Raw genomic sequence first — 22241 nt, forward strand, 5'->3', positions numbered from 1 at the left:
AATGTCTCCAGTTCAAACCTCTTCTCAATCACAGATTTTAGTATATGTGCTGCTGAAGTAGGCACTTACTCACAAATTTACCAGATAACCCAGCCTTAGGTAAAACACTCTCTCTTTCAGACTTAATCCCCATCTTCAATATGAGGCTAATAATATTGACCTACCTTACAGGCTTGTAAGAATTAGTGACAGGTTTCCTAGCCCCTCTTCCACTGGCAGGGGACGGGGGCGGGGTTGTTAGAGCAAGGTTGGGAAACTTCTAGAGATTTGGAGATGGACCCTGGGGAGCACAGGGACCTCAGTGGGGTACAATGCCATAGAGTCTGTTGGAATTTGCAATGTTCTAAGTTCCAGTCATTATAGAGTTAATACTGTTGACCTGTTTCTTTATTGTCTGCCTGACCCAGGAAGAAGAACTTGGCTCTCTGCCAGTAGAAAGAAAGCTTGGGAAAGACTATTTGTTTTTCTGTGTTAACGGGCCAGTTAGTCAGGTGACTTCCTTTGTCCCAGTAGAGAGGTCAAGGAGAAAGGGGAAGTATCCTCCATTAAGCATGTGTCTCTCAATCTGTTAGGATGTAGGTCTTAGAGGTTGTTATTTTCTATCCCAGTTCCCCCTCCCTGTAGTAATAAACTTATGATTTTGTTTCCATACAAAAGGCTCTCACAATCTTATTTGAGTCATATAAATTGGATTTCAAACAGAAATAGTTTTAACAGAGTCCACCCTCCAAAGCAGCCATTTTCTCTGGGGAAACCGATCTCTATAGATGAACTGTAATTTTGGGGGATCCCCAGGTCCCATCTGGAGGCTGGCATCCCTAGAGTAGGCTTTCAAAAGAGAATGTATATTTTTTTTAAAAAAATCCTCTGAATAAGGGTGAATTCAAAACAGGTCATGAAACAAAAGAGATTCACTTTCAATTTCTATTGATCAAACAAGATCCATGTTTATCAAAATGCATTCTCAAAATGACCATGTATTTATCAATAGATTAGAAGACAAAAGGCCAACCCAAGTATAAAGTCTATAGATCATATTTACCCTATTAGGAAGACAACCTTGAATGTAAGATGATCCCTCTTTAAAATGGTTATATACAAAGTTTTTAAAATTATTGTATATAACTGTAACTTGCATGGAAATTTAAGAATGTCCCTGTTTTACACATCTGGAAAAAAACCGAGTCCAACTTTTAGAGAAACAGATGTGAGGCAAAGCACCAGTTTCTCTCAAGGGTTAATGTGATTCCTAGTTTGGCCTGCAGGTGTTCATAATTTGGACCTTCATACAATTACCAATCTTATCTCTTTCAAGGCTAGATTAAAAAATGAGACAATTGGTTAATTACAAGAACCTGTGTTGGACATATGGCTAGAAGGGAGGGGGGAATTAGGAGTGGTTGCTAACAGCCTCTGGAAAGTTCGATCAAGGGGGACCTATGATTGGATCGTTAAGACCGTCTGGTCTCTGGGGGCAAAAGGCTATACTGATGGTACAGTCCAGAGGGAACTTTATACTTGTGCCATGCAACTATGTTTTGATATGTTATGCTACATCATGATGGATCACTATGTATAGAATGCTATAGGCTACCGTTTGGACTCTAATGCTGCAAGAATGTTTGCCATCTAATAAAAAATGTAAAGGTAGTCCCCTGTGCAAGCACTATGTTGTTCCCGACCCATGGAGTGACATCACATCACAACGTTTTCTTGGCATCTAATATCGAGTACAAAATATATCTGATACAAAGTTAACTTTTAAACTTGCTCTGTTACTAAGCTATAGAGACTGTACTGCACAGTGATATTCTTTTTAAAAACTGTTCAGTAAACCTTTAGAAATCGAATAAAATAAAATAAATTTATATATTTTTACAAAGGTACATCTGCAGGTGCATGGATCCTTTTCTTAAAATGTCCAGTCCCGCAAACTCTACTGCCCACAATCAAGTAAATAAGCTGCATGCCTCTACAGGCAATGTGCCCTCTAATCCACACCCCCCGCCCCCGCACACACACACACACACACACTTAGTAGAACAGAATATAACTGCTGTAATCTTAAAATGGGCAGTGCAAGACTGTATCCAGATTGCTGCTGAGTGGGACTTCCTGTGTTAATGAGCGGCCACTCATGCACACGGTTTAGAGGGGACACTGACTACAGATCTCTTATTAGGACTCTATTAGACTGATATTGTAATTATTTATGAGTAGGGTGGCCATAATTTCTGCAGGCCAGCCAGGGACACCTTGAGGGGGGAAGGAATGTGTGTGTGCGTGCGCCGCCGGAAACAGGAAGTGACGTCACTTCCGGTGATGTCATGCCACCGCCGGAAACAGGAAGTGACATCACTTCCTGTGACATCATTTCCTGTGGCATCACATCCTGTGACATGCCACCTGCCGGAAACAGGAAGTGACATCACTTCCTGTGACATCATTTCCCCCGCGCCACCTGCCGGAAGCAGGAAGTGACATCACTTCCTGTGACATCATTTCCCCCAAATGACATCATTTCCCCCAAATGCCACTGCTGGAAACAGGAAGTGACTTCACAGCACTTCCTGTGACGTCCCCAAAAATCCCCCAAATATCACCGCCGGAAACACCAAGATTATTTATAGAGAGGGAAAGGGGGAAATAAAGTTAAATAAAACTTTTTACTTTTTTCAAAGTGAGAAGACTAGAGAGAACGGGTTCCACGCTGAGAAGCCAGTCAGATTCCAGTGAGATTCCAGTGAGACTGTGCTGCATAATGCAGCCTATTTATTTTGTCCTGTTTGCTCTGTTGGCTCTATCTGCGCCACCTTCATCACTTTCGGGGTGTGGATCCCCCAGTGGGGTGGTCTCCCTACTCCCTCCGCCATCTGTTTCTGATAGCCCTGCGCCCCCTCTTTCATTTGATATGTGTCCCGTGCGGGTGCCACCCTCCCGCCGGGAGATGCCGCAAAATGAGCCCCCCTGAGGCTTATGACGGCAGGGCTCGGGGGAAGCGAGCTAGACTGCTGTTCTTTTGAGGGGTTATAGAGTGTTTCGAGCCCGTCCCTGTGGCATCGGTCCCATCATTGTGGGACCCAGGGGGCTGGCGCAGCGGCACGCCGAAGCAGCCTGTCACTAATAATACAGGTCGAGATGCAGGACAGGAACCCGGAAGTGACCGACAGGCTGCTTCAGGCTCCCTCACTCGCCGCCTTCCCTGCCCGCGCACGCGGCCCACCGGCTCTCTGGCTGGCTAAACCGGGACCTCTAATGGTCCCGGTATAGCCAGCCCGGGAGCCGGGAATTGGGGGCCAGAACCGGGACTTTCCCGGGAGACCGGGACGGTCTGGCCACCCTATTTATGAGGTAAGTAGGAATTCCATAGACAACTGAATGGACAGACAAGATACAGAAGAAGAACAAATTTTTATTTAATAGAAAATAAAGCATTTTACAAGATCTTGTGTGGAATACTTCTGTTTATAAACTGAAACTCGGCTTCTTCCCAGTTGTTACGAACTTTCCAAATGAAAGTGAATACTGAGCCTCAGTTAACAAAAATAAACGCTGAGGTTACATTGGGTTCCCCTTTCTTATAGCCTTACAGGCCCTGCGGAACTTCAACAGATCCCACAGGGTCCTGATCTCAGCTAGTAGCTTGTTCCACCAGGCTGGAGCCAGGGCTGAAAAGGTCCTAGCCCGAGTTGAGGCTAGTCAGGTTCCTTAAGGCCAGGGAAAACCAGAATATGTTGCTCCACTGAGTGCAACGCTGTACAAGGCACATATAGGGAGAGATGGTCCTTGAGATATGTAGGTCTCTGGCTGTATAGGGCTTTAAAAGTCAACACTAATAATAGTAATAGTAATAATAATAATAATAATAATAATAATAATAATAATAATAATAATAATAATAATAATAATAATAATAATAATAATATTTTATTTATATCCCGCCCTCCCCGCCGAAGCAGGCTCAGGGTGGCTAACAACATCTCAATCCATACAATAAATTATACAACAGGTTTTTAAAATCACATTCACTTAAAAACATTCCAATTAAAATTAACATTCCTGGTGCTACTCTATTAGGTGTAAATATTATGGCGGAATCACTTAAGGCGAATCATCAGTCATTCAGTCAGGTAAAGGCCATCCTAAAAAGGATGGTCTTGCAGGCCCTGCGGAACTGTTCAAGGCTCCGCAGGGCCTGCACTTCTTCCGGGAGCTGGTTGCAATGGAGAAGGCCCGTGTACGGGTATTCTTTAATTTTGCCTCCTTCGGCCCGGGGATAGTCAGCTGGTTCTTCCCAGCTGACCTCAGTGCTCTCTGGGGTTCATATGGGGAGAGACGGTCCTTCAGGTAGGCAGGTCCTCGACCATATAGGGCTTTAAAGGTGATAACCAGCACTTTGTAATGAACCCGGTATACAACTGGCAGTCAGTGCAGTCTGCGCAGCCCTGGCTGTATGTGCTCCCATTTCGGGAGCCCTAATAACAGCCTAGCCGCTGCGTTCTGCACCAGCTGCAGCTTCTGGGTTCAGCACAGAGGCAGCCCCATGTAGAGGGCATTACAGTAACACTAACACATTGAACTGCATTCGGTACTCTACAGGCAGCTCTGCAGTTGGCGGAGCACTGGCTGAATGCGAGCCCATATTGGTGTCACTGTCAGCAACAGTGCTGCCATATTCTGCACCAGCTGCAGTTTTCATGTCATGTTCAAGGGCAAATTGCCCTCAATGAGAGGTTGGTGAATTTAAGTGGTGGGCAACAATGGCTCAGCAGAATACAGAATCTATATATACAGGAGATGACCTCCAGAATTTCCCTTAAAATAACGAGTAGGATCTTTGGATAAAATATAAAATTGTTTTATTAGGAAAATTAGTCAAGCATACAAGTAAATAAATTCACCCAACATTCATACATTTCTAGGAAAAATAGATATGAAATAGATAGGGGTACATATAAGGGAAAATACAGACAAGGTGATACTTTACCTATCATAGTCTTCCAGTGAAGCTCCAATGGTGATGAAAAAGGGAAAGGGGGAGCAAGACACGGCCTGCGTATCTTACTATTGGGGACCCAAAACTGATCAGGTTTTGGGGGTGAGTCTAAACAGCAGGGTAGGTATACTGTCAAATGCACACCTGAGGAACACGGGTTAGACCTTTTAAGGACTATCCTGTACCCTTATGGGGATGGGGGTCAGATGACCTATGACACCTGGTCAGTTGGGCTATGATGCGGGGACATGTGGTATGTGACTTCAGAAAAGGGGAGACTCCTGGGTGACGTTTGGAAAGTAACAGGGGATGAAGGGATTAACTACACTTAACAAAGTTATCTATGGTGACAATATAGAGCCAAATTGTTATCTAAAGTGACACCCAACATACACAATGGTGTTGGTCTCCGGGTTGGACTGGGTCTTTGTCGTCTTCCCATCTTGACTGGCACAGTCTTTTGTAAGATGTATAGCTTGGAACGTCTGGCAGGATGCACAAGGTAGATAAACTTGATTGCTTTATGGAAATGTCCAGGTGAGCTATGAGTACGTGGGGCTCCCGTTTAGCTGTTATGATGTCCTAAATATGCAGAAAGATAATTGCTGGTACTGTTAGCCCACATAATAGCTTCCTTCAGGTGGGTTGAAAACCACATCACTGGACAGCTCATGGCGGCAGTGCGACTTCTTGATCTTCAGAGCTGGGGACTGGCGCATGATAGCAGGCTGGAAGGCCCCCTTGCTGGGCGTGAGCCCATTCCAAAAGCATTTTGCTAGTGGCTGGGTTCTAAGCCTCATTCATAAGCCAGTAACAAGCCGGTAGCTAGGGCTATGCCCCAGTGTAGATGTGTGTAAGTTGGAAGTCCAGACACCCTGGCAACAGAGCCAGGAATCATGATGTCTGTATAAGCGTGAGGCAGGGGGGTCAGGCTCAGAGCCCCATGTAGATCAAGTTACAATAATCAAGTCTGGAAGTGACCATTGCATGGATCATTGTACTTAGGTCCTGGGAAGTGTGATGGGGAACCTGTTGCTTAGCCAGCCATAGATGATAAAGGCCGACCAAGCTGATACACACAAACTTGTGCTCGTGTTCCCTCCACCAATCTATGAGAGAACTATGAGGTCGCAGAGTCACTGTGATCCAGATGGCGGGCATATGGTTTATCGATAAAACCAGGAGACAAACATGTGCAGAAACAGATCTTTCTGTTCCAAAGTGTTTATCGGTGTTTCAAAGAATCAGGTCCATTGCAAGAGTTCACACACAGTTTGATAGCGTGACCAGTGTGGTACAATTATTTTTAATTGGCTAATTAGTCATGACTTCATGACTCTGCCCCAATCCTATTGGGCTATTTCCCCCTCTAGTTACAGGAGCTGATGCCCAGGTGTCTTTTTTAGTAATTTATTTTCTGAAACAAAAAATATTTTTGCATACGTTCTGTAAACTCTCTTCCATCCAGAGATAAGTATAGCCAGATAGGAGGCTCATTGCCATGGAAATGTGGATCTTATTCTGGGATAGCCAGGCTGTGATAACATTTTGCTTTTTGTTTTTTGGCTCCCTTCCCAGGAGTGTACCTATGAAAACTCCTTTTTAACTGTTCAGCACTTCCCCTGAGCCAATGGTTTGATCTTTCCCTTATTTAAAGAATTGTTTAGGAAAAATAGGAATCTGAATATAAAATGCAGGCCTTAATATAAAATATATCAAACTTAATATATTTCCTTATTCAAGTGTGATTCTCTGTACAAAGCATGGCTAAATATGACTCTTAAATTGGCGTTTGAGATAATAGTGCAAGCTTTAGGTTCACACCTAATATGGCTCTTAATTGGCTTTTTAAAGCAATAGCGCAGGCTTTAAGTTTACACAGGCTGATTCATCTATCAAAGCAACAGTGGCAACCTGGGTCTCCATGGAAAGGGAACAATCCAGGATAACCCCTAAATTCTTCACCCTTGGGGCCAGCACTAAAGACACCCCATTGAACATTGGTAGTCATATTCCCAATCCCAGATCCTCATGATCCAGGTACAGGACATCTATCTTCATTGGACTGAATTTCAGTTGGCTCTGTTTAAATCAAGCCTGACATGGCTTGTGACACCTTGGCTAACACCTCTGGGGTGGAGTCCAGCTGTCCATCCATCAACAGATAGAGTTGTCATCAAGATACTGATGACAACCCAGTCCATACCCTTGGACCAGCTGAGCTAGGGGACACATGTTGATGTCAAGGATTGGCCCCTGCAGCACACCACAAGGTAGAGGATTGCCCTCTGCAACACACCACATTCAAGTGGGTGTTGCTGGGACACTTCCTCTCCAAGCACCACCCCCTATCCCTAACCATTGGGGCGCAGCTGTGGGGTGCCTGTGGAAGTCAATCCCTGGGAGGAGAGGCAGTTTAAATTGTTTTCCCTCAGAGCCCTAGCTGAGTCCAGGGGGGAGAGGTCTCCCCACAGGATCAGCTGCTTTCCTGCCTCTGCTGAGGTATCTGGTTGCAGCAGAGCAATCCCCACCAGCGCAGCTATTTTGCAGGTTCTGCTGTGCTGCCTGGTTTAAACTGGGCAGCCCAACAGAGTCCCAGTTGAGCTGGCAGGGAGACCTCTCCCCACAGGATCAGCTCTTTAGTGGGCTTTGCTGGGCTGCCTGGTAGAAGCTGGGCAGTCCAGCAGAGCCTCAGCTGAGTCCATGGGAAGAGGTCTCCCCAATTTTTCTTTGCTTTCCCCAGCCATAATGAACCATAAATGGTTCAGGAAAATGGCAGTTTTGTTGTTGTGGTTCGTTTGGTTCATGAAATAAAGTGAACCACAAACTCTGAATGGGAAGTGAGACTTTTGGGAATGAGTCATTCACCCTCTACCCTGCTATATCTTCAAATACAGATTCCCTTCAGGTCATCAGGCTTTCCTGGCTCCACTCTTCCAGCAGCCTGTATCACAGGGAAGTGGGAAAAGGCTAGTGATAGCATGAGAGCCAGCATGGCGCAGTAGAGTATAAGAGTTGTATTTGTTGTTCTTCTTTGACTCAGGCCCTTTCTGCATTTCTTTTTACTGCCCATCTCTCCCTGCATTTTAATTGCTTCAAAAATCTGTTACCAGATACACTTCCACATTCACCTCACTTTCCAGTCAGATTTTAGTTTTCCTGCCACATCTTTTTTCAAGCATTCTGCGGACACATCGCTGTTTGTCTTTAGTTTCCAAGAGTGTTTTTTTAGAGGAGTATTTCCCTTAAAAGTCTGCTTTCAAGCCTTTAAAAGAAGACACATTCCCTTGGACTTCCTCCCCCCTCGGCAGGCTAGTTGGTCTCTCCTTATTGGTCAGTTTTGAACTAGGCATATCTTTTGAAACCTACTTTGGGGCAGAAGCAGCCTGTTTTTTTTTTTTAAGTCTGGTCCATCTCAACATTACGTCTTCCCCTTTTGTCATTTCATTTCTAAATAACAATGGGGAGGACTCAGGCTGCAAAGCATTGATACCTCCACCTCCCCCACCCTCATGAATCACCCGCCACAGATTTTTTTCTTCCAGCTATCCCAGATTAGTGTTAAACTCCTTGACTATTGATGGGGGGGGCGGGGAAAGAACACTAATAGTCATCCTACAATAAATTCAGCTGGAAGAATCTCCTATTTCAAAAGACATGCTCAGTGAGAAACTAACCAATCAGGAGAAACCAACCCCACAACACTACCTGAGTTTTCTCATTGGTATGCAGAATATATACATCACAATTCTCAGTAGAAATTGAAGAGAGAGAAAAAGATGCAGAATGTAGGCACAGGTCTCTCCCTTTGGTGACCAACAGCCTGTGTTGCCTAGCAACAGTCTCTGGTTAGCACTTTCCAGGTGGCAGGAAACACTCCCAGCAGGGTCAGGCCTCTCTGGCTATTTCTGCAGCCTTTGGAAGCTGAGAGGCCTTTCATGAGGCCACAGTAGCTCTATAGCTCTTTCTGAGGCTGATTGTCAAAGAGGATGCAGTGAAGAGTTGGAGATTTGGCTGTCTATGAGGGAAGACTGCTTCTGGCAGTTTGTTCAACATTCCTGGGCCTGAGTAGGTGGGGGAGGGAAGTCAACCAATGGGAAGCCAGAGACACTGACTGATGTGTGATGGGCCAATCGTTTGTTCCAAAAATATTAGCCAATGGCCATTCTCGATTTGACCATGGCAATAAGAGAATTATTACTATAGACTGTTTTAAATTTGTTGTATATATTTATTGTTGTAACCCACCCTGAGCCCTGCTGTGCTAGAAATATAAATAAATGAATAAATAATCAAGAAAAGTACAGAGACTATTCAGTTGCAGTAATTGGTGATAATGACAGGTATGCCACACACTTCCAATATTTGTTTTCTTGCAGACGCAACCAAATGAGATTTTCCTATAAAGCCATGTAAACTAATGAATGAAAATATATTATTTTTCTGAAGATATCTCAATAAATAATATATATATATTTGTACCTTTTAGAAAGTTGAAAACAAACAATTTTTTTTAACCTTGAATGCAAAATACGTCCATATTCCATTATGTTTCTCTTCTTTTGGAATTTCTCTGTCAATAGTTGTTATCTGTTTGCACATGCAAGGCAGAGAAATAGTACAGTTTGTGAAATTCCAGAAACACAATTCTATTCTTATTTTTTTAAAAACTGAAGTTGCCACATAAAGACTGATCTCACAATTTATAATTGCATTAATTTATGTGTCATATATTATTCACAATGTTATTGTTTATAGGCAATAATTGGGAAACACACCTTTGTCAGGAGAGTGGACTACGCTGTGGAGTTCCAGGTCATTTGCTATCAACTACGTTGCCATGACACTCAGTGTAATGCTAACCAAGGAATAGTGAGCTTTTTTGATAACAGTTTAAGAAGTAGAGCGAGTTCAATGCACACTTCTCTTTCATGGAATTGGTGGGTATTGCTGGAGAGCCAGTTTGGTGTAGTGGTTAAGGGTGCGGACTCTTATCTGGGAGAACCGGGTTTGATTCCCCACTCCTCCACTTGCACCTGCTGGAATGGCCTTGGGTCAGCCATAGCCCTGGCAGAGGTTGTCCTTGAAAGGGCAGCTGCTGGGAGAGCCCTCTCCAGCCCCACCCACCTCACAGGGTGTCTGTTGTGGGGGAGGAAGGTAAAGGAGATTGTGAGCCACTCTGAGACTCTTCGGAGTGGAGGGCGGGATATAAATCCAATATCTTCTTCTTCTTCTTATAAACAGTGCAGTCCTAAGCAGAATTATATCCTTAGAAGCCATGTTTAAGGACATAGTTTAGAAGCATATAATTCTTCTTAGGATTGAACTGAAACTATGTGGACTATGGGTGTAAAAACTGGATTTCCACAAATGTCTGCACATGACCTTTTTATCTTATGTCAAAGGAATGTCAGATCATTCTGACAGTATTTTCAGCACACTGAGGAAAAACTAGACAAGACTGGAAGATGCCTGATTGAATCTGCTGCACTTTAAAAATCAAGTATGGTGTTTGTGTTTGGATCAAGGTTAGAGCGCAAGGAGGAGGGTAACTATCTCTCCCTATACCATTTTCACAGCCTCAGCTGTGCCAAAGCAACACATAGGACTGCCAAAGCAACACTTAGGCAACAATATAGTCAACATATAGGTCCCCCCCAAGCTAATAGAATTACCAAGTTATAAAAATGGTGTAAAAGCAAAGAAGTAAATACTGCCTTACACTGCTGCCCCAGTTGGAGTTGGGGTCCCTGTAGCCACAAGTTATCAATAATATGCTGGACCATGAATCTTCCAGCATCTCACCTAGTTTGATCTTCAGAAGGCCCTGTGCCAAAACTTACTATAGTCCAGAAAAATAGTTTGCCAAGTAATTTTTATAGACAGAACCTCCATCTATCAGTTAAAAAGCCTATTTAATAAATATGGATTGCTAAGCAATCAACTGATTATAGGGAGAGGCAAACATAACAGGGTTACAAAGAGACAAGGGGGGAACACAAAAGCATATGGCACCCCAAGGATTTGCAGTCTACACCAAATTACAAGGTCATATTTTCCATTACTCTCACTATAGCTCTGGCTAGAGAAACAGATCTTTGGTTAATGCAGTGTGTATGCATTATTTATTGCAAAGTCATTTTCAGTCTGTTTGAAAAACTTGGCAAAATGTTCTTCATAAATATGTACTGCATTATCTGAAAATGTATTATTTTCATATTGAAAAAAAGGTCTTTGGCAAGAGAGACCATGTAATGCTCCAAATATAAGCTATTACACAGCAGAAATGTATATTGCACAACAGAAATATATATTTTACTTACAGGTAGGGCTTTTTTTGCAGAAAAAGCCCAGCAGGAACTCATCTGCATACCCCTGATATCACCATTGTTCAATACAGGGCTTTTTTGTAGGAAAAGCCCAGCAGGAACTTACTTGCATATTAGGCCACACCTCCTGACACCTAGCCAGCTGGAACTGCGTTCCTGTGTGTTCCTGCTCTAAAAAAGCCCTGCTTACAGGAAACAGGTCTAATTGATTTCAGTGGGATTAAGCCTACATATATTAGATCTGGAATTTTAGGCATGTCTCACAGAAGAGGAGACATCTTAACTTCCCACAGGTACCCTTTCCAGTTGCAGCTGACCACACTGTAATCCATATAGCCACCCCCCCGCCCAAGATAATAACTATTTTTAAAGGAGGGGTGTAGAGTGCTGCAGCAAGAAGTAAGATACAGAAAAGCAAACAGAGTTCCACTTGTACAGCTTGTGATTCAATCCCCTCAATTTAAAAGCCTGGGTAAAGAGGAATATTCTGAACCTGAAGGAGACACCAGATGAGCCTCAAAGGGGAAGACATTTTGAAGAAAAGATGTTGTTATTGAAACGATCTGTCTGTAGTTGCAACCCACCTCACCTCTATGGGAAGTGACACAGAAAGCAGGGATCTTAATAGCCCAATTGTAAATCAGTATGTAAATATCGAGACAGGGCACAGTGACACATCAAAAATCATGTTATACTGCTGTTGTGGTAGTTCTGTATCATTAACAGACAGATATGCTGCCACAGTTGTTCTAGCTTGAGACACAAACGATTCTTACTAAAAGTTTTAATTTCTATGAATATACAAAATGTAAAATATACCTGTTTGTGAAGAGATAAAACCACATGTTTCTCCACAATAATGCACAAGTCTTTCATACGCAAGCCCTCTCCCTCTCCTTTCCAGTTCAAATAGTGGGGACTCCATCTCTGAAGAAATGTGAAATACTTTAGCTATGGGAAATGACAGCCAAAATTCTTTCCCCAGAACAATTATCTTAGCTTCACTGGATCTGCTTATAAGGAAATATCTTAAGTATTAAGATCTACAAGTCATTTGTTTTTAGCTGAAATGAAATCTTTACCCCTCTAGATTAATTTCCTTAATTCTGGAAGAGAGTTTTTGTTCAAGGTGGCTGGAGGCAATAGAGGACAAACCTCAATGTTTAGGTTTTTCCAGCATAGCTCTCTCGCATCTTGGCTATCAAGGACCTAAAACTACAATCAAGCAGAGATTGGATCTACTATTGGAAGCCGCCCTGAGCCACTTGTGGGAAGGGCGGGATATAAATCTTAAATAAATAAATAAATAAATAAATTATGGGATATCTCCCTTCAATTGGACAGAACTGTTAGGAATTGCAATCAAAACTTCAGTCCACCCTCTATATGCTGGAATACCCCAAACATCTGCCATTGCCCTGATTGAATGTCCTTCCATCTGCCCTTCTTGAAGGGAGATTTGCTCGAATTCTGTATGAGAATTCTGTAAGAGAATTCTCTGCCCATACCACTCAAGTATAGTAGAAACAAATGATTATGTTTTATTACACTGTTGATTTTACCAGAACATTTGAAATATTTATATTACTCCAATTTTATCCAGTTTCCCAGATAGAACCAATGAGTTTTATATTTTTCTCCTTTTTAGAGATTGTTGTAATGAAATGACCCTTAAAGAAGCCAGATTTTGTGCTCAGGCATGTGTAATTAGACAAAAGCAGTCTTAATATTTTAATCCACTATTGCATTTTATGTTAAGTGTATCTAAGGGGTATTTAAGATATGGAACCCATGTAAATGTTTGCTGATGACTTTGATTCCGAATTCTGATCTCTGATTGTAATAAACTTAACTTGAAGTATTAAGAACATGGTTTTCTTTCCAAAATGTGTCACCTATTTTAATAAATGAGCACCAGAAGTTTAAAAAATGACCTGAGAGAGGTCAATATGATACTGTTCAGTGAACTTTTTTTTCTCAGTGAGAAGTAGGCTTCCCAATCCCCAGGTCCCAGCGGGGGATCCCCTGGTTTTACAGGCGTCCCCCCTCCCCCAGCCAGCTGGCCGGCGGGGGAAGCCCCACCCCCCACAGCCATTATGCACCTCCAGGAACGATTCCCATAGGGAATGATGGGGAATTGATCCGCGGGTGTCAGGGGCTCTGGGGGGGGGGCTGTTTTTTGAGGTAGAGGTGCCAAATTTTCCATATAGCATCTAGTGCCTCTCCCCAAAATACCTCCTAAGTTTCAAAAGGATTGGACCAGGGGGTCCAATTTTATGAGCCCCAAAAGAAGGTACCCCTATCCTTCATTATTTTCTATGGAAGGAAGGCATTCTAAAAGGTGTGCTGTCCCTTTAAATGTGATGGCCAGAACTCCCTTGGAGTTCAATTATGCTTGTCACACCCTTGCTCCTGGCTCCGCCCCCAATGTCTCCTGGCTCCACCCCAAAGTCTCCTGGCTCCACCCCCAAAGTCCCCAGATATTTCTTGAATTGGACTTGGCAACCCTAGTGAGAAGATACTCTTTTTTTTTTAACTTGCAGAAAGTGCCTTCTCCTTAAGAAAGGGCTTCTTTCTACTTCATGCTAGAGCAGTAGATAATAAAAGTCAAACCTAGACCTAGTCTATGCATGCATTAGAACGATATGGGAATAATGTGGGAACTGAATGGTAGACTACTGATAGGCTCGATTGTTCCACTGGTGAGTGATCACATAGAAGATATAAAATATGCACAGTTGGTTAACAGAATGAATAGAAACTTTGTCATTACTGAACTAGCTTCTTATTTTCAGGAAATCTGTAAAGCAGAGCAGTATTCAAAACCAGAACTGATCACCCGTACTGATCATTTTCCATCATGGCTCTAGCCTGATGGAATTCTCTACCAAATAGCATCAGTGCCATTTGGGATTTGATGCATTTCCGCAGGGCTGGCATGGCAGAAAAGTTCCACCAGGTATTTGGTAGAGGACAGTGATGGTCTCACCCTTCTGGCACTCCCATTCCCTGCCTCCCCCCCCCCGCCCTGATGAGGCAGTGGCACTATGGGAAATTTCAGTGCCATAAATTAGCTTGCGCTGTGTCCATTTTTCCTGAGCCAAGAGAAAAATGTGTGAGCCAGAGGCTAAAAAACTGTGAGCTAGCTCACACTAACTCATCTTAGAGGGAACACTGGTTGTACACCTCCATGAGCAGGAGGAGGGTGGTCTAAAATCCAATGAAATAAAATAAACTATAACAAACTATCAATATACTCTACAAGACACCTCCAATATACTCTATAATGATACAATTTATTTGGACTAATAGGCAGCCCACAACTAAACCACAGCATGTATATTAAAATGAGAGCTTTTAAAAAGAAAATCGGAAATACAAAAATAGTACCTAGGGCATAAAAAGTCTTTGTACAAGAAACAGTAATTATTTCAAGAGTAAAAGAACTTGCTTGGTCTTTTTTGGAATTCACTTTTTTGCCAAAATAAATAATAAAAATGAATGCAATACATTCTACATTATAAATATAACTCTATGGAAAATACTTTGAAATTATTCAAGTCTCACATCCTTTGTGTCAAACTGAAGAGTAAATTTTAATATTGGCATGGTTAGTGAAAATCAAATGTATATGACTGACAGTACATTCTTACTGAAATTCTTTAGCACATAATTCTGAATGCAATGCAATCTACCAATTCTTATTAGTTTTTGACAACTGTAAGTTTTTTTAAAGTATTTTTTTAGAGTTCTGTAATTAAAAAGTCTGAATTTCTCAAATGTTGGCCTATGAGTCTTTGTTATTTATATGGCTCAACACATGAATACGAATTAATAAATGAAACAGAAAAAGAACAGTAGAAACAGGATAGTACTGCATGCGATTGTGAATACCATTTTAAAAAGATCTGCAGATCAAAAATTGTATGCACCATTCTAAGAAATAAGACATAATTTATCAAACTGTACAAAACAGGCACATTGGGTTTTCACGTTATGTTCCAGACACTGCATACGAATTTATTTTGCTTTTGTAAAGATATCAATTATCAGGGCTTTTTTGGTAGAAAAAGCCCAGCAGGAGCTCATTTGCATATTAGGCCACACCCACTGACATCACCATTGTTTCACACAGGGACTTTTAAAGAAAAAGGCCAGTAGGAACTCATTTGCATATTAGGCCATACCTCCCGATGTCAAGCCAGACGGAATTGCATTCCTGTGCGTTCCTGCTCAAAAAAGCCCTATCAATTATATAAAGGAATTAAAAGTGGATTAAGAACACAGAATGGATCTTTTCCCTCTTGCCCCTCATAGAGCAGTCACATGTGTCTCCTGATGGTCAAAGAACAAGTGTGGATGATCCACAGCAGGCTTCAGTGGCGATGGTGAGTGTGGAGATCACCCTTCATCTCCTGAAAATACAAGCGTTTTGCTGCTTACACAATGCAGTTTTGGATTTAGAGGCCTGCCAGCAGGCAAGAGGGTCAGTGGCAAGGAACAGTATTCTTTTTTTCTTCCGCTTTAATTTAAACTGTAGTATTAATTTTGCAGTCTGTATCCTGGCAAACATACTCTGCAAAGGTCCTCAGAGTAGCCAACAAGGTAAAGGCAGAGATGGTCTTATAGGATTCCCAAAGCAGGCAAATCTATGATGGGAACATCACAGCTGAACAGGCTGTTGATAATCAACCTTGTTGATCATCAATCCAATTCTTGATTATCAATTTAATCTCTGATAATGGTGTAGCAAGAACTGCTCCAAGAATCTCACTGTCAGGGAAGAGGGATTTTGTGGTGGTGATGGTGTGTGTGTGTGTGGGGGGGTCATTCCTTCTTCTTATCAGTTGACGCATGGATGTTTAAATGGTTCTGTTGAATAAAATAGTATAAGTAGATGATTACAAAGGCATGAAAAACTGGCTAGAATGATGTTCAAGAGCAACAGTCATAACATGCACAAGACTAAAAGGAATTTTTTCACCGGTGCGTTCACTTTGCAATTAAGCAACAGACCTTAAGCTAAAAGCACCCCAAAACCACATGCATTAGTAGCCAAGGGATAACTGACTGATGGAAGCCAAAATTTCCTCCATTAATTACAGCTGTCTAATCCTGGCTGCTACAAGACCATTAACTCTGATTAGGCTTTTGGAATCTGAAGAAACTGTTGTTTAACAGCAAGGTCACACACAACTGGATAGCAACAGTCTAAGCATGGTACTACAACTGACTTGGGTTTTTTTTTCTTAAATAAAATAATTTATGTTCCCTACATAGTGTCCAAGATTTATGTGAAAAGGAAAAAAAATCCTTGTCTTCTGAAAATGAACTTCGGGGAGAAAAAACAGAAAGTTGCCTGTTACCTTTTAAATTCTGTTTTACATTAATTCTTGTTCTGCAGAGGAATATATCGTTGTTACATCCTTACAGAACCAACCACAAACAAGCTGGGAAGTAGCCCAGTCAAAAGCAACAGCAATGAAAATGTATTCTGCTCCTTTATAATAATACCACGATGGTTCTAAAAATTATCAAAGATTTCAGGTTTTCACGGCTGGCATCATCATTAGGGTTTGTAGAATCTTTCAGGCTCAAGTGCCGTGTTCTACTGGAGAAAGTTTTTCTTCCAGACGTTTTGTTCTCAGCTGCGGAGAACATCCTCAGTGGCGTTGCAGCCGGAGCTAAAAATTAGTAAAATACAATTCTAAAAGTTTGTAAAATACAATCCATTTGAAAACATACATTAGAGACCCTCTATTGTGAATAATGCTTTTGCTATTTATCTAACATCAAACACTAAATTCTTCACAATGATATGACATACCCAAGTTTAATGTAAATGTATTTATTTATAGTGTTTCTATTTCACCTTATTTCCTCAGGCTGAAATGGCTAAAAAGCAACAGGAGATATTCAACAATATTCTGTTTCTCCTTGCAATAAGCACAAAGGATCTTTTCCTTTCAAGACTGAAGACAGTTCCTAAACTGCAGCTGACCCAAGATGCAGAATAACAAGTACTGTATTTTAAAATGTTTATTAATTTAATTTATATCCCACCTTTCCCCCCAAAAGGGATCCAAAGTGGCTTATATTGTTCCTCTCTACTCAACTGTATCCTTACAACAACCCTGTGAGGTAGGTTAGGCTGAGAGTACATGACTGGCCCAAAGTAACCCCACAAGTTTCCATAGCAGAGTGAAGATTCAAACCTGGGTCTCCCAGAACCAAGTCCAACACTCTTAACTACTGACCACACCGACTTCCAGTCAGGGCTATTCAATAGGAACATGTCTAAAACAACTACATGATCTGCCAATTTGTTTCCAAGTTCTATTCAAGGTGCTGGTTATAGCCCTAAAAACCCTTCACAATCTAGGGCCCCTAAAGGACTGTCTCTTTCCACATGTCCCCATGTGTGGGCCAGCTATGGCTTTAGACTGCCACCTACTGGCTGTTCCATCACTTAAAGTTGCCAGCCTGGTTATCAGTTAGAGCCTGTTCCTTTCTATTGTGGTTTCCACTCTGTGGAACAGACTCCCTGATGCGAGGGTTTTTGTTTGCTTTTGCCATCAAACTGCAGACAACGTATGGTGACCCTATACAGTTTTCAAGGCAAGAGGCATTCGGGGTGGTTTGCCATTGGCCTGCCTCTGCATAGCAACCTTAGACTTCCTTGGCGGTCTCCCATCCTTGGTAGGCTCTCTCCCTCCCAGGCTGACACTGCTCAGAGGTAGTTTGCCATTCTCTACCTCTGCGTCATGACCCTGGTATTCTTTGGTGGTCTCCCTTCCAAATACTGACCAAGGCTTACCCTATTTATGATTTATTCATTTATTATACTAGTCATGAATCGCCTAATCCCAGCTATTGCATGGCTCTGGGCAATATACAATATAATAAAAAACATTATAATTTTTTTAAACGTACATAAAAATATTACTACAGCAATCTAAAATGGTCAAGTGGCAAAAGCAGGAATTACAATTATCTCCTAATTCCAGACTGTGACTGCCTCATGGGTATAGAGAGGGGAACACAGTCTGAAGGGAAAGGAGAATATAAGAGGGTGCCAGCCAGAATGGAAACTGTTGCTGCCTTCAAGCAAAGGCCTGGCAGAACATCGCTGCCTTGCAGGCCCTGCGAAATTGCATAAGACCCCACAGGGCCCTGATGGTATTTGGCAGAAAGTTCCACCAGGTTGGGGCCAGGGCTGAAAAGGCCCTGCCCCTGGTCAAGGACAGCCAGATATATTTGGGGCCAGAGATCACCAGCAGATTGTTATCCAGGGACCATAATGCTCTCCCTGGGACATACCAGAGGAGGTAGTCCTGCAGATACCTTGGTCCCTGACCGCTCAAGTAGGCTTGCCAATCCCCAGGTCCCAGCGGGGGTTCTTCTGCTTTCCCAGGCTATTTCCCGCCTCCAGTCAGCTGGCCGGTGGGGGGAGGCCCCGCCCCCAGAGGGCCATGTACATTTCCAGCTCTGGAGGCTTCAGTCTCTGATTGAAAGGCTTCCTCTTGGGATGGTGTGTCTGTGTTACTTTGGAGAAGTTGACAGCAATTTGCCAATCCCTCGCTTCAGTCGCCAGAAACGGGGGGAGGGGGAGAGAGGGGGAGAGGGAGGGAAACGTCTGCTGAGCACTTCATTATTCCCTATGTGGAGATCGATTCTCATAGGGTATAATGGGGAATTAATCTGGAGGTTTCGGGGGCTCTGGGGGAGCTGTTTGGTAGAGGCACCAAATTTCCAATACAGTATCTAGTGCCTCTCCCCAAAGTACCCCCCAAGTTTCAAAACGATTGGACCAGGGGGTCCAATTCTATGAGCCCCGAAAGAAGGTGCCCCCATCCTCCATTATTTCCTATGGAAGGAAGACATTTAAAAAGGTGTGCTGTCCCTTTAAATGTGATGGCCAGAACTCCCTTGGAGTTCAATTATGCTTGTCACACCCTTGTTCCTGGCTCCACCCCCAAAGTCTCCTGGCTCCACCCCCAAAGTCCCCAGATATTTCTTGAATTGGACTTGGCAACCCTACGCTCAAGTCTTTAAAAGTTAACTTAGCTTCAGAGATCTGTTGACATCAGGCTAGCCTGGGCTATCTATCCAGGTCAGGGCAAATATTTTTATACTTGGCTTTATTTGTATGTTTAAAACTTGATCACAACTTACAGGCATATCACAACAACTCAAGCCTGAACTGGCTTTGTGTCAGAAGCTTCAGATTTAGTGGATTGTGCTACAGAGCAATCCAACATGAGAATGCCATTGAGAACTTCTGATAGATAGATAAATAAAAATGAAAGGAAAAGTGTATATGAGGGAATTAGCACAATAATGGTTGCTTTTCTCCAGGCATGGGACTTACATTCTAAAAAGAATTGTTCCGTGGAGATGTTATCTACATGTTCTCATTAAAATCAGCTGGACTTCAATGTGCTGCCCTGTGGACAGATTGTGCCCTAAATACTGTGCATTCAAGTCAATAAATCAAATTTTGATGTGCTGAAACAATTTTGTTGTTTATGTGAAAATATATATTCCCCAAGTCCTGACGCAACTACCTTTTGGAAGATTTTTTCCAGATATTACATATTAGATATGAGCTTGAAATAATGAAACTTGAATGGGTGTAACTGCATTGTCTCTGTTGTTTATCGGTTGTTACCCTTGTCTTTTCCTATCCTATCCTCAGCCTCTGTTGTCCCTCCCATGGTTGAAGTTTAGGTCGTCAGCAAAGCTCTCCCTAAGCTGTGGAGCCTTATGAGCAAAAATTATATTTTGTGAGCTACTGGCATCAAAGTTGCAAGCTACTGAATAAATTAGTTTGCTCTGGGAACCATTTCTCCTGAGCTAGGACAAGAAATGAACATATGAACATATATGAACATATGAAGCTGCCTTATACCGAATCAGACCCTCGGTCCATCAAAGTCAGTATTGTCTTCTCAGACTGGCAGCGGCTCTCCAGGGTCTCAAGCTGAGGTTTTTCACATCTATTTGCCTGGACCCTTTTTTGGAGATGCCAGGGATTGAACCTGGGACCTTCTGCTTCCCAAGCAGATGCTCTACCACTGAGCCACTGTCCCTCCCCAAATGTGTGAGCTGGAGGCTAAAAAACCCTATAAGCTAGCTCACACTAACTCAGCTTAGAGGGAACACTGGTCATCAGCTACTCTGCAATGGGACTTGCTTCTCTAGTTGTTATTTACCATAAAGGACCTGTAAATTGGCTCAAGGTCAGTTCATTTGTAAAGATTATGTCACATTTAAAGAACAGCCATGAACAGGGCCGGCCGTGCCACTAGACAAAGTAGGCAATTACCTAGGGTTCTGGCCTTCTGGGGGAACCAAACTGGGTGCCTCCTATGTGACTCAGTGATGTTATCAGTGCAGAGGTGGGGCATCAAAAGCCTTGCCAAGGGTGTCAGACAGTCTAAGGCTGACCCTGGCCATGAGAAACAAACATTCAAGGTTACAATTCTTAAATGCACTTTTCTTAACACTGATGATCACGTCATTGTGGATAAAATGCAACCAATAGGTAACACACGCTAAGAAAACCACAACTGACCATCATGAGAAAAATGGTTGTCAGAATCAGCCCTTCTGCCCTTATTCTTCAAGAGCTCTTTTCAGCCCATCTCTGCTTGGCAACATAATTCTGAAAGGGTTTTGTTTTTTTTAATTATACAGGGTTTATGGTTAACAAGGTGCCCTCTAGTGGTAAAAGGAGTTATCTATGAAATTTCAGCGTCAAGATTTTCTCTGCAATTTTATTTTGAAGTGATATTCTAAAATACGTTGGTAATCCAAGTAAAATTTGCAGCTACCAAAAATGACTGGTTATATGCTTTTGAATTGCTCTTATGAACATCTGTTAAAATCAAACTGGTCTAGAGTATGTACATACCATTAATACACCACAGTGGAATCTTTTGAGGGTTTTTTCCTTTTTGGTTTTATACCTGAGACAGAAATTAATTTGCAGAATTTATACTAACCAAGCAATAGGCTTTGTCATAAGCAAAGAACAACTATATTATGTCAGATATGAATCTTAACTACTGAATGAAATATTCTGACACTAAATTCAAAATAAATAAACCACCACATGTTGTTCAAGTTCTGATAGCTATGCTTTATCATATGCATTAAGTGAGCAGGTATTTGGCCTTAGGACCAGACCAGTATGTCATGCTCACTTACATTTGCTCACTTACTTTGCTTACATTTGCTGTTCTAGGAACTGCACAAACAATTAATAGAATAAGCTGTTCTACCTTTAAGCATCTTGCATAGAACTTACTGTATTTTAATTTTTAAACTGTTATATTTATATGTTCTAACCCGCTTTGAGCTCTGCTTGTGGGGGAGGGAGAGATAAATGATGAAACCTGCCACAGAACAGGGTATTAATCTGAATTATAATTCAGATATAACAAAAGCTTTGAAAGAGAAATACATGGTGCATCTTTGGGGAGGGGGGGGGGAATGAACATGCAAAATTGCCTTACACTGAGTCACACTAGTAGTCTATCTAGATCAGTACTGTCTACTCTGATTGACAGCAACTCTCAAAGGTCTCAGGCAGAGAAGGAACTCTCAACACCTATGACCCAAGATCCTTTCAAATGGAGATTCCAGAGATCAAATTTGAAAACTTTCTACATGCAAAGCATGCTACGGAGCTGCAGGTACACCATTCGTGATTATTTCTGGCCATTCTAATGCTGGTTTCTCACACTGCATTTGTACACAATGAAAAAACAGAAAATAGCACATATGAACATATATGAACATATGAAGCTGCCTTATACTGAATCAGACCCTCGGTCCATCAAAGTCAGTATTGTCTTCTCAGACTGGCAGCAGCTCTCCAGGGTCTCAAGCTGAGGTTTTTCACACCTATT

The 22241-nt window shown here is 42.2% G+C and overlaps 1 protein-coding gene across 1 annotated transcript in view; it reads right to left on the bottom strand.

Annotated features, from left to right (window-relative positions):
• The window catches only part of LOC132585202 (secretory phospholipase A2 receptor-like), an 85680-nt gene that overhangs the window by 14723 nt on the left and 48716 nt on the right, over positions 1-22241 (bottom strand). The window contains 2 exon segments of the mRNA XM_060257009.1: positions 5658-5785; positions 9531-9666. Coding sequence (XP_060112992.1) covers positions 5658-5785; positions 9531-9666 — 264 coding nt within the window.

This window comes from Heteronotia binoei, chromosome 16, assembly GCF_032191835.1.
Source record: "Heteronotia binoei isolate CCM8104 ecotype False Entrance Well chromosome 16, APGP_CSIRO_Hbin_v1, whole genome shotgun sequence".
In the NCBI taxonomy this organism is placed as follows: Eukaryota; Metazoa; Chordata; class Lepidosauria; order Squamata; family Gekkonidae; genus Heteronotia; species Heteronotia binoei.